The sequence below is a fragment of the Salvelinus alpinus genome, chromosome 10 (genome assembly GCF_045679555.1).
Source record: "Salvelinus alpinus chromosome 10, SLU_Salpinus.1, whole genome shotgun sequence".
NCBI lineage: Eukaryota > Metazoa > Chordata > Actinopteri > Salmoniformes > Salmonidae > Salvelinus > Salvelinus alpinus.
Genome location: NC_092095.1, coordinates 18,214,303 through 18,227,623, shown reverse-complemented (window position 1 = coordinate 18,227,623; position 13,321 = coordinate 18,214,303). Strand labels below are relative to the sequence as shown.

Below are 13,321 nucleotides of genomic sequence, written 5' to 3'. Positions count from 1 at the left end.
TGTGTACTAACCCAGTTCCATTACATCAGTAGCAGTGAGGTCACAGTGAGCCAGACTCAGTCCTGCTGTCTGCTCGATTCCACAACTAGCTCTCACAGTCTCACATCGGAATTAGACCGACGTCCTGACGTCTTCAGACATCGAATACTGACTTGAATCACGGGTGACCTGGCTGCTCTTCACCAGCCTCTGGAAAAACACAACCCCAGCCCATGTCACATACACTCTGCTGGGTCAGTATAAACACCTGGGACACGACACAAACACCACAGATACATTTGCTTTTCATGTATTGTGTATAATGATGTGTATTTTAATGTGTATAGACCCCTTTCCAGTACACGACACACTGACGTCACGAACAGATGCGCGCAACTAAGGAAGACATCGCCATATGCGCCCATTCAACATAGCCTAGATTTACGTTTTTATTACTTCTTAACAAAATAACTTTTTGGGGTTCTCATGCGCTTACAATAATGTTTTGATTATTGTTTGAACAGTCGCTAAGATTATATTTGGTTGTGATCTTTGAAAAATAACTATTTTGAATGAAGCAGATGTTAGCTAGAAGGATATATCATTGACAGGCTGTAACAAAAGATAGCCAAAGAGCCATTTTACTGGTTGACGTAAAAGTGTTTTTTTTAAAGTATAATGCAGTTGAGGCATCGGCCTCGTGCGGCAATGTTTGCGAACATAGAAAGGGGTCTATACGGATGTGTAGTTTAATGCGTATATTTTATTTTGATGTGTATTGTTGTGCTAAACAGGGCTCATCTCGAAAAATGACCTTGTTCTCAGCATCATCTCCCTGTCAAAATAAAGGTTAAAAAACAAAAAATATATTAAAAAATGTATCACACATTAAGTAATCCTAAAACACACTACAGCTCCAGTGAAATGGTTCTGACTATAGGCACTAAGTACTCATTCTGCTTATCAAGGTTCTCACACTCTTCTCACCTGCTCTTATTCTCTCATCCTGTCCTCTTCTCAGCTGCTCTTATTCTCTCATCATGTCCTCTTCTCAGCTGCTCTTATTCTCTCATCATGTCCTCTTCTCAGCTGCTCTTATTCTCTCATCCTGTCCTCTTCTCACCTGCTCTTATTCTCTCATCATGTCCTCTTCTCACCTGCTCTTATTCTCTCATCCTGTCCTCTTCTCACCTGCTCTTATTCTCTCATCATGTCCTCTTCTCAGCTGCTCTTATTCTCTCATCATGTCCTCTTCTCAGCTGCTCTTATTCTCTCATCCTGTCCTCTTCTCACCTGCTCTTATTCTCTCATCATGTCCTCTTCTCACCTACTCTTATTCTCTCATCCTGTCCTCTTCTCACCTGCTCTTATTCTCTCATCCTGTCCTCTTCTCACCTGCTCTTATTCTCTCATCCTGTCCTCTTCTCACCTGCTCTTATTCTCTCATCCTGTCCTCTTCTCACCTGCTCTTATTCTCTCATCCTGTCCTCTTCTCACCTGCTCTTATTCTCTCATCATGTCCTCTTCTCACCTGCTCTTCTCTCATCCTGTCCTCTTCTCACCTGCTCTTATTCTCATCCTGTCCTCTTCTGAGCTGCTCTTATTCTCTCATCCTGTCCTCTTCTCACCTGCTCTTATTCTCTCATCCTGTCCTCTTCTCACCTGCTCTTATTCTCTCATCCTGTCCTCTTCTCACCTGCTCTTATTCTCTCATCCTGTCCTCTTCTCAGCTGCTCTTATTCTCTCATCCTGTCCTCTTCTCACCTGCTCTTATTCTCTCATCCTGTCCTCTTCTCACCTGCTCTTATTCTCTCATCATGTCCTCTTCTCACCTGCTCTTATTCTCTCATCATGTCCTCTTCTCACCTGCTCTTATTCTCTCATCATGTCCTCTTCTGACCTGCTCTTATTCTCTCATCCTGTCCTCTTCTGACCTGCTCTTATTCTCTCATCCTGTCCTCTTCTCACCTGCTCTTATTCTCTCATCCTGTCCTCTTCTCAGCTGCTCTTATTCTCTCACCCTGTCCTCTTCTCACCTGCTCTTATTCTCTCATCCTGTCCTCTTCTCAGCTGCTCTTATTCTCTCATCATGTCCTCTTCTCACCTGCTCTTATTCTCTCATCCTGTCCTCTTCTCAGCTGCTCTTATTCTCTCATCCTGTCCTCTTCTCAGCTGCTCTTATTCTCTCATCCTGTCTTCTCACCTGCTCTTATTCTCTCATCATGTCCTCTTCTCAGCTGCTCTTATTCTCTCATCCTGTCCTCTTCTGACCTGCTCTTATTCTCTCATCCTGTCCTCTTCTGACCTGCTCTTATTCTCTCGTCCTGTCCTCTTCTCAGCTGCTCTTATTCTCTCATCCTGTCCTCTTCTCACCTGCTCTTATTCTCTCATCCTGTCCTCTTCAGCTTCAGGTTAGGCATAAGGTTTGCAGTGTGTTTAAGGTTAGGGTTAAGATTAGGGCTATTTTCTAAAATCAAACTGACCCCTGTCCCTTACCCTCATCCCCCCACCCAGCTCTGGAGAGCTACAGGGTGTGCAGGATTTTGTTCCAGCCCAGCTCTAGCACACATACTATTCAGTCAAGGAATAATGTATGAGACCAGGAATGATGTATGGCTGTAACCACTGATCATTCAGATGTTCTAATCTCATTCAAAAATCTTATTATAACTTAACCATCAGTAGGACATCATCAGTAGGCTAGGAGATCAATATCTGACCCTGGATCAGTAGGACATCATCAGTAGGCTAGGAGATCAACATCTGACCCTGGATCAGTAGAGCAAAAACACCATACCTGAGGATCCTTTAGTGCAGCTCAGCAGCTGCCTATAGTAAGACAGGTACACAGACAGCACAGATACCATTATCAAATACGCTTTCTGACTAGAAGAGGAGCAAGAATTTTTTATCAAACTGTGTGCCGAATTTAACAGTGAAATCTTAAAAACGCAGTGGCGCTTCCACAAAGAAACACAAGTTGCAGGCGTCTTGTCTCTTTTATCATGACAAACAGAACATTCTTCGGCATTTAAAGTTTACAATGCATAACCTACTTTTTTAACCCAGTTTATCTATGTACTCACCTAACCGCGGAACAGCGTCTGTGGCAGGTGTAGCCTATCTCAGTTTTAAGTAGCATAGAGGCTGTCCTGTTCAGATCTAGGATCGGCTTGCTTTCACCAACTGCTACCTTTAACCATTGGCTCAAAAAATCTCCGAACTGACCTTAGATTAGCATCTAGGTGCGACTTCTTCGGATATTCGCTCAGGTGTGCCATCCATCCTGGAAGTGTACTATGGAACTGCTTTATTAAATAGGACAGCTGGCAACATAATAAAGACAATACTAAAATCTATTCTCTCATCTAGGTCAAAAGGTAAAACAGAGAAGATTGAATAAGGCTGAGATGTTTGGATTGATCAATGAATATTTTATTAACATTCATATTACAACTTTATTATTATATTACTTATTACTCAAAGACTAGGCTATTAGACTACTCAAAGGAAACCTATGAGGAATTTATGTAGCCTACATTTGTACATAAAGGGGACAAAAATCATCCAGCACGCCCTTTTTCAGGTACTATTGAAATCTCTTTGGTTTCATCCTCCTGCTCTGCAATTGTTAAAAATCTAAGCGCTCCATTGGGTCAGACTGAGCTGAATTTCACCCTAAGTTGAGTTAGCGGGGAAGTTTACAGGTAAATCATTAGTGTGTGCTTATACTGTAGCTGTATTTAGGCTTTACAGAAGCTGTGACTAATCCACAATAGGACAGGATCGTCAAAGATGGAAGCCATTTCACAACCCTCTTTTTATTCTTGCCACAAGACTGCTTCAATTGGACAGAAACATACCTAAATAGAACATTGAATAATAAAAAGGGGCCAATCACATTCTATAGCATATTAAAAACACACACTTACAGGCTTTTGTTCCAAATGTGCATTTTATTAGATTCCACTGAAAGCAGTTGACAGCAGAACACACACAGCACCATCAACCCTCTGTTCCTCTCCCATCTTTGGCAGGGCTTATTCAGGAGGGAGCAACGCTTACTGTACAGCCAGATAGAAATATAACAAGACAGGATTTTCCATCATGTGGAATGATTAGGGACTCGTCATATCAGCTCTATCCATTACATTTCTATCTGCAGCATTGTGAGTGTTGCCCCCTGTTCAATCAGTCACAGTCCTGCTTTGGGAGACTCATCTTAAAACCCCTGACCAGCTACCTTCCCTTACCCCTCCCTGGACGTATCTCAATACTCTACTGTGGCTTCCTCTCCTCGTCTATTCTCCTTGGTCTGCACTGATCTGAAAACAAGACAGGTAAGCAGCAGATTTCTAATACGAGTAATCTGCTTCCACCTGTCCCAGTTCTTTATTTATCAGTGCAGATGAGAGAAGACAAAGTGATGAAGCCAGTTTAGACTATTGCGATGCAGCCTCCTCCCTTCCCTCCTGGGGCAGGTATTCCTCTTTTTCAACCTGAACAGGTGTTGGTGTATGAAAAAGAGTATGTTGGGCATGTCGTCTGGTTGAGAGGGTGTTGCCATGAAGACACACTTCCTGTCTGGTTCCTCAGTCGTCGTCCACTGTGGGGGTGATGGTCACCCCCCTCCTGATCTGGCCCCAACCAATCAGACTGCAGAGAGGAAAGAGAACCAATGAGACACAATAGTAAGGATAAACAGCCGAACACACAAAATCCAGTGAAATGGAACCCCTCTTCCCTATCTTACCGCCAATGTTTCTCCACACGACGACTGAGCGCAATCTTCTCTCCGACCTCGGTGCAGACAGGGTTGGTCAGGACGATCTTGGCCAAATCAGCCTTCACTGCACTCACTCTGCCGCCTGTAGACAGACTGCCGATGTTCACCATCAACACCTCGTTCTTAGACAGCTTCTGGACCTGAGGGGAGAAACAACACAAAGACAGAAAAAAGACCGCTTGAGTAAAAACAGAAAAGACTCACTGCCTGCCGCCTCTCACTGTGTCTCAGTAATCTAAAGATGCTCCCTCTAAATGTATTACAAAAATCAGTATATAAAAAAAAATCTGTCCATTTTCATCTCCACCAGTTCAACACCAAGCCCAGGGTGCAGTCCTGACCTTGGCAGCCTTCTTGTCTCCTTCAGTGCGGACTCCCAGAAGCCTCCTTAACAGGAAGTAGGAGATTTCCAGCTCTGTGAAGATCTCTGGTAGCGCTCCGACCGCTCCCAGCACCTGACCAACCATACGGTCAGCTCTGCACAGGGTCGGGTCAATCTTAGTGCCAACACCTGGATAGGACAGAGAACACACACCTGAGTGTTTATACTCATATTAGAAACACACACCTGACCCACCATACCGTCACAACACACACACACACACACACACACGCAGGTTCATACCAATGAGTCCTCCGGGTGCCGCATACTGCAGGTCGTTGTGTTCAGCGAACAGAGAGACGATCTTGGAAAAGATGGGTTTACACATCAGCTTCCCCTCATGGTCCTTAGACACAATGCCTGGACGCACCTCCAACTCCTGTCCCACCTGGAGAGACAGATATAAAAGGAGGGAGGGAAGTACAGAGGGAGAGAGAACGAAGAGGAAGAGACAGGAGAGAGAAAAGAGGATGAAAGAATGGCAGAGGTTAATGAAAAGCAGAGAGCTTCATAAGAACAATGCACCATTGAACCACTTGCCCATGATGCTTTGAGGCAAAGGGAAGAAGCAGGTGTCCTACCTTGAGCACGCCTTTTAGTATACTGCCTCCAGCCACGCCTCCTTTCAGGTCATCTACCTCACAACCCGGCTTGTTGACGTCAAATGACCGGATCACTGAAACACGTAAACGCACGCCACATCAACAAAACAGACACACAACACATTATTATAAGCATAACAGAGACAGCTGTGTTCAAGTCATCACGTGTGTCTGTTCTTACCGATGAGTCTGGGTTCTGAGGTGAAGTCTCTGATGGGGACAGGGATCTTCTTGACAATGTATTCACATACCACCTCTATGTTGTACTTCAACTGTGCTGAGATAGGAATGATAGGTGCTCCCTCTGCCACTGTACCTACACACCCCAGGAGAGAGGTTACACACAGACGCAGAAACAGGAGAGCGGTTGCACACACTTCCCTCAGACACACACACAAAAGGGAAGGAGGTTACACACTTAAGGCAGAGGGGTTAAACACAAACAAAGCTTTACAAGAGTGAGCTACTCCAGCCACTGACCCTGTACGAAGGCTAGAATCTGTTCGTACTGCTCCTTGGCCTGGCTCTCCTTGACCAGATCGATCTTGTTCTGGAGGATCAGGATGTGTTTGAGCTTCATGATCTCTATGGCAGCCAGGTGCTCAGAGGTCTGGGGCTGGGGACACGACTCGTTACCCGCTGGAAGAGAGGGAGGTGGGTTAAGTTACCGAGAGCTGATCAGGTGATAGGGGAGTGTGATTATTGTTCAATCAGTAATGTTAGGAGTAGGATTATTATACAGTATTGATCAGCAGAAGTGCGTCTTACCAATGAGCAGGAGGGCAGCGTCCATGACAGCTGCTCCGTTCAGCATGGTGGCCATCAGAATGTCGTGACCGGGACAGTCCACGAAGGACACGTGTCTGACCAGTTTGAAGTTGCCCTTGGTTCCAGGGATGTCTGTAGGGAACTCATCAGGAGTACTGGAGCCACACGACCTGTAGCACTCTGGCCTGGGACAGCTGGGGTCGTCCAGCTTATACACCTAGAGCAGTAAAGGGGAACCACGTCATCTATGCTTTTGGTACTGCTCCATTCACTCCTTCTACCCATGTCACGCCCCATCCACATGTGTTGCTAACAGTTACGGGTGCTCCTACGTTATGGGTACTCAACCTTTATGTATTGGACCTAAACAGTGCGTTGTTTACTTACCTTGGCGTTAGCGTAACCTAGCTTAATGGTGATGTTCCTCTCCAACTCGTTCTTGAAGCGGACAGTGTGAACCCCTGAGATGGCCTTGACCACCGTAGACTTTCCGTGGGCCACATGACCAATGGTGCCTACAGGGCAGGAGAGAACAGAGGGTGTTACTGGAGGTGCTCAGGCAGTAGAGAAGGGTGTTAGGGGTCAACACTCACAGTATAACATTGGCAATAATTAGCCTTTGAATCCTTATTTTCCCAATGTCAAATCTGCACATTTAATCACAGGCTAAAATTGGGAGATCAGGTAAGGGGCAGACTATATATGGCTGAGGTCCCCAGATCTCATGTTAGACAAGACACCTGTTAGACAAAAACATCCTGTGGCGTAAGGTATTAGCATCAAATAGCCCCCGCAATATGCAACTTTTCAGGGAAGTTATGAACCAATATACACAGGCAGTTAGGAAAGCAAACGCTAGCTTTTTTAAACAGAAATTTGCATCCTGTAGAACAAACTCCAAAAAGTTCTGGGACACTAAAGTCCATGGAGAATAAGAGCACCTCCTCCCAGCTGCCCACTACACTGAGCCTAGGAAACACTGTCACCACTGATAAATCTACGATAATTTCAATAAGCATTTTTCTACGGTTGGCCATGCTTTCCACCTGGCTACCCCTACCCAGGCCAACAGCTCTTCACCCCCCACAGCAACTTGCCCAAGCCTCCCCCACTTCTCCGTCACCCAAATCCAGATAGCTGATGTTCTGAAAGAGCTGCAAAATCTGGACCCCCTCTTTCTAAAATGAACCGCCGCAATTGTTGCGACCCCTATTACTAGCCTGCTCAACCTCTCTTTCGTATCGTCTGAGATCCCTAAAGATTGGAAAGCTGCTGCGGTCATCCCCCTCTTAAAAAGGGGGAGACTCTAGACCCAAACTGCTACAGACCTATATCTATCCTATCCTGCCTTTCTAAAGTCTTCAAAAGCCAAGTTAAACAGATCACCGACCATTTCGAATCCCACTGTACCTTCTCCGCTATGCAATCTGGTTTCTGAGCTGGTCATGGGTGCACCTCAGCCACGCTCAAGGTCCTAAACATTATCATAACCGCCATCAATAAAAGACAATACTGTGCAGCCGTATTCATCGACCTGGCCAAGACTTGACTCTGTCAATCAACGCATTCTTATCGGCAGACTCAACAGCCTTGGTTTCTCAAATGACTGCCTCGCCTGGTTCACCAACTACTTCTCAGAGTTCAGTGTGTCAAATCGGAGGGCCTGTTGTCCGGACCTCTGGCAGTCTCTATAGGGGTGCCACAGGGTTCAATTCTCGTGCCAAATCTTTTCTCTGTATACATCAATGATGTCACTCTTGCTGCTGGTGATTCTCTGATCCACCTCTACGCAGACGACACCATTCTGTATACTTCTGGCCCTTCTTTGGATACTGTTAACAAACCTCCAGACGAGCTTCAATGCCATACAACACTCCTTCCGTGGCCTCCAACTGCAAGTAAAAATAAATGCATGCTCTTCAACCGATCGCTGCCTGCACCCGCCCGCCCGACTAGCATCACTACTCTGGATGGTTCCGACTTAGAATATGTGGACAACTACAAATACCTAGGTGTCTGGTTAGACTGTAAACTCTCTTTCCAGACTCACATTAAGCATCTCCAATCCAAAATTAAATCTAGTATCGGCTTCCTATTTCACAACAAAGCATCCTTCACTTATGCTGCCAAACATGCCCTCGTAAAACTGAGTATCCTACCGATCCTTGACTTTGGCGATGTCATTTACAAAATAGCCTCCAACACACTACTCAGCAAATGGGATGTAGTCTATCACAGAGCCATCTGTTTTGTCACCAAAGCCCCTCGCTTCATATTCGTCGCCAAACCCACTGGCTCCAGGTCATCTATAAGTCTTTGCTAGGTAAAGCCCCTCCTTATCTCAGCTCACTGGTCACCATAGCAGCACGCGCTCCAGCAGGTATATTTCACTGGTCACGCCCAAAGCCAACTCCTCCTTTGGCCGTATTTCCTTCCAGTTCTCTGCTGCCAATGACTGGAACGAATTGCAAAGATCACTGAAGCTGGAGACTTATATCTCCCTCACTAACTTTAAGGATCAACTGTCAGAGCAGTTTACTGATCATTGCACCTGTATATAGCCCATCTGTAAATAGCCCACGCAACTACCTCATCCCCATAGGGTTATTCATTTTTTGCTCCTTTGCACCCCAGTATCTCTACTTGCACATCTCTCACTCCAGTGTGTCATTGACTGTACGTTTGTTTATCCACTGTGTAACGCTGTTGTTTTTTGTCGCACTGCTTTGCTTTATCTTGGCCAGGTCGCAGTTGTAAATGAGAACTGGCCTACCTGGTTAAATAAAAGGTGAAATAAATAAAAGTAAAACACCACTGCTGCTATTAGTGTTGTCACCATACCAGTATCGCAATACTAGAACGTAAGGAAGCAAAGAAAAAACAAAACATGAAGCAGACTTAATTTCTTGAGGAAAACAATCTTAAAGTTGGTAAAAACAGCCTTGTTGTCACATGTTTATTTTCCAAGCTATAGCACACAATATTTTACAAAAGTATCATGACAATGCCTATTTCCCCTCAGGAGACTGAAAATATTTGGCATGAGACCCCCCAGATCCTCAAAAGGTTCTACAGCTGCACCATCGAGAGCATCCTGACCGGTTGCATCACTACCTGGTATGGCAACTGCTTGGCATTAGACTGTAAGGCGCTACAGAGGGTAGTGCGTATGGCCCAGTACATCACTGGGACCAAGCTTCCTACCATCCAGGACCTCTATACTAGGCGGTGTCAGAGGAAGGCCCAAGAAATTGTCAAAAAGTCACCCAAGTCATAGACTGTTCTCTCTGCTACCGCACGGCAAGCGGTGCCAGAGCACCAAGTCTAGGTCCAAAAGGCTCCTTAACAGCTTCTACCAACAAGTCATAAGACTGCTGAACAATTAATCAAATGGCCACCCGTACTATTTGCATTGACCCACCCACCCCCCCTTTGTTTTTACACTGCTGCTACTTGCTGTTTATTATCTATGCATAGTGACTTTACCCCTACCTACATGGACAAATCACCTCTAAGCTGTAGCCCCGCACATTGACTTGGTACCGGTAGCCTCGCTATTTTTATTTTGTGTTATTATTATAATTTTTTTTAAATTACACTTTAGTTTATATTGTAAATATTTTTAAAACTGTTTTTTTCTTAAAACTACATTGTTGGTTAAGGGCTTGTAAACATTTCACGGTTAAGGTCTACTAGACCTGTTGCATTCGGCACGTGACAAATAACATTTGATTTGATTTAAATGACCATAGAGTGGAGTCCGCTTAGTGTTTTCTTTTTTGACAAGGAAATTCTGGTATCACGATACTGGTATCATGACAACACTAGCTGCTATAGGGGACTGGTTCACGCACCAATGTTGATGGTGGCCTGTCTGCTGATGATCTCTTGGGAGAGAGGGGTCAGGATGGACACATCCTGTTGAGAAAACACACAGGTCAATTAATTAATTAATTAATTAATTAAGGCATGGTACTTAATCTGGAGTGGGCTAAATAACAATGAGAGATGTAGCCATGAGGATTAAGGAATAGATGATTCATTTTGTGAGCTATGACATTGTGAAGCAGACAGAGACCCGTCTGTAAGGGTCATCTATTCTGCATTAGTAAACGGGACCTGGCAAAGGCTGCGAGTTTAGCCTACGTGACGACGTATTCTGTTGATGTGACCATCAGGCGCAGATTGTACAATGGTAACATTCACAGCAATAATATCGACTAATTTTACAGCTAAACATAGTTGAATTACAGCGTATCTTAAGTGTTTTTTTAAAAAGTGTTGATTATAGGTCGTTCATACAAATGAATGGGCTGTTGTTCAGATGTGCTGCTGCGACATTTCCTGTGCAGTCAGGGAAGATGATGTACTGAACAGCTGTTATAATTCCAGACAAATGCACATAAACAACGACAAATAGACCTGTAGGTCTAGAAAGCTAATGTTCCTGTATTTGCAAGAGGAAACTGCCTTTACTCATTAGGTGGGGCTGAATATGGACAATCCCCACGCTGACAACCAAGCTAACGTTAGGTAGTTACCGTTAGCATGTGCCGGTAGAACAGCCACTTTCCCTGTGCGCGCAACAACATAATGATTCATATTTTTTTCGATGACTTTTAGGGAACCAAACCATCACTATCCTTATCATCACTGTTGAAAAGATAAACACTCACCAGAGAATTTAAATCTTGTTTGGAAAGATGAGGCTGACCCAGCGTTATTCCAGACTCGTCACCCGCCATCTTGAACATAAAAGGAATTTCAGTATGCTGCGGAGATTGCTTGAATGATTTAATACACCGAATTTTACGCAGTAAGAGTTTTCTATTGTATTATCACTAGTAAAACTTTGCAGTAATCAAAAATCTGCTGTTTTATCATGTATCCTCTTGAATTTTACGATAGAAATGTATTATTTCGTTCTTTGATGAATGAATAAAAAGAAGGGTCCTACAGGGGATGATGCAATATTCTAATTCACGCGCAATTCAATGTCCCTCTTTACACAATATCCACTGTTGCGGTTGACAGCTACTGTGAATAACTGTATACAATTAATTCCGTTTCATCATTGTGCTTTTGTTTGATTTATTCCTCCATCACAAAATAAAACAGAAAGAACTTCAGATACCTGGGTCCGTCCTTTCTTGACGACGTCATTCATAATGTGTCCATTTGTAGTTTTTTCATAGGGTCCGCCCTGGTACAATTATAAATATTCTCGCTCGCTTTGCCAAGCCATAGTTTCTCATGCTCCGTATCCCTTCAATCCTTCACCTGCATATAGGGAAAGGCTAAATATTTTAACATCTTCATCCCCTCTAGACCATTATGTTTTGCTCTAGCTGTCAGTGGGGCTGTACTTATGAGTATGTGAGGGGTTATTTATATATTTTTTTAAAATGTATTTCACCTTTATTGAACCAGGTAGGCCAGTTGAGAACAAGTTCTCATTTACAACTGTGACCTGGCCAAGATAAAGCAAAGCAGTGCGACAAAAAACAACAACACATAGTTACACATGGGATAAACAAACGTACAGTCAATAACACAATAGAAAAATCTATATACAGTGTATGCAAATGGAGTAAGGAGGTAAGGCAATACATAGGCCAATAGTAGCGAAGTAATTACAATTTAGCACATTAACACTGCAATGATAGAGTTGCAGATGATGATGTGCAAGTAGAAATATTGGTGTGCAAAAAAAGTAAATAAAAACAATACGGGGATGAGGTAGGTAGTTGGATGGGCTATGTACAGCTGCAGCGATCGGTAAGCTGATGCTTAAAGTTAGTGAGGGAGATATAAGTCTCCAACTTCAGCGATTTTTGCAATTCATTCCAGTCATTGGCAGCAGAGAACTGGAATGAAAGGCGGCGTTGGCTATGGGGATGACCAGTGAGGTATACCTGCTGGAGCACGTGCTACGGGGTGGGTGTTGTTATGGTGACCAATGAACTGTGATAAGGCGGAGCTTTACCTAGCATAGACTTGTAGATGACCTGGAGCCAGTGGGTCTGGCAACGAATATGAAGCGAGGGCCAGCCGACGAGAGCATACAGGTCGCAGTGGTGGGTGGTTTATTTTGTATTTTTCCTTTATTTAACTAGGCAAATCAGTTAAGAACAAATTCTTATTTTCAATGACGGCCTAGGAACAGTGGGTTAACTGCCTTGTTCAGGGGTAGAACGACAGATTTGTACCTTGTCAGCTCGGGGAATCGAACTTGCAACCTTCCGGTAACTAGTCCAACGCTCTAACCACTAGGATACGCTGGGGCTTTGGTGACAAAACGGATGGCACTGTGATAGACTGCATTCAGAGTGCTGAGTAGAGTGTTGGAGGCTATTTTGTAAATGACATCGCCGAAGTCGAGGATCGGTAGGATAGTCCGTTTTACGAGGGTATGTTTGGTAGCGTGAGTGAAGGAGGCTTTGTTGCGAAATAGGAAGCCGATTCTAGATGTAATTTTGGATTGGAGATGCTTAATATGAGTCTGGAAAGAGAGTTTATAGTCTAGCGAGACACCTAGGTATTTGTAGTTGCCCACATATTCTAAGTCAGAACCATCCATTGTAGTGATGCTAGAGTAGTGATGCTAGTCGGGTGGGCGGGTGCGGGCAGCGATCGATTGAAGAGCATGCATTTAGTTTTACTAGCGTTTAAGAGCAGTTGGAGGCCATGGAAGGAGTGTTGTATAAAAGGTAGATAGATATGACCCTTTTCACACTATCATGCCGATCCAAACTATACTGGCTAGGTTTATTTAGTATTTTTACATTTTCCTTTCCACCATAT

General features: G+C 44.1%; 1 protein-coding gene across 1 annotated transcript; it reads right to left on the bottom strand.

Moving 5' to 3' along the window:
- Positions 1-3,915: 3,915 nt before the first annotated feature.
- On the bottom strand, positions 3,916-11,631 carry LOC139531611 (eukaryotic translation initiation factor 2 subunit 3-like). The gene is made up of 11 exons (XM_071328225.1): positions 11,194-11,631; positions 10,372-10,435; positions 6,905-7,032; positions 6,518-6,734; positions 6,230-6,388; positions 5,931-6,065; positions 5,729-5,823; positions 5,391-5,535; positions 5,107-5,276; positions 4,733-4,905; positions 3,916-4,635 (listed from the first exon to the last, which is right to left on the bottom strand). Exons 1-11 carry the CDS (start codon positions 11,269-11,271, stop codon positions 4,572-4,574), a joined length of 1,428 nt encoding a protein of 475 aa, XP_071184326.1. The 5' UTR covers positions 11,272-11,631; the 3' UTR covers positions 3,916-4,571.
- Positions 11,632-13,321: the final 1,690 nt, after the last annotated feature.

Bases quoted from the DNA above. Each gene is read 5' to 3' on its own strand.
- LOC139531611 (XM_071328225.1), bottom strand. From the start codon at position 11,271: ATGTTCAAGATGGCGGGTGACGAGTCTGGAATAACGCTGGGTCAGCCT. The intron at 5,277-5,390 runs GTATGAACCTGC...TGTCCTATCCAG, and splicing joins GGCACCCGGAGGACTCATTG to GTGTTGGCACTAAGATTGAC. The intron at 4,906-5,106 runs GTCAGGACTGCA...TTCTCCCCTCAG, and splicing joins GAGACAAGAAGGCTGCCAAG to GTCCAGAAGCTGTCTAAGAA.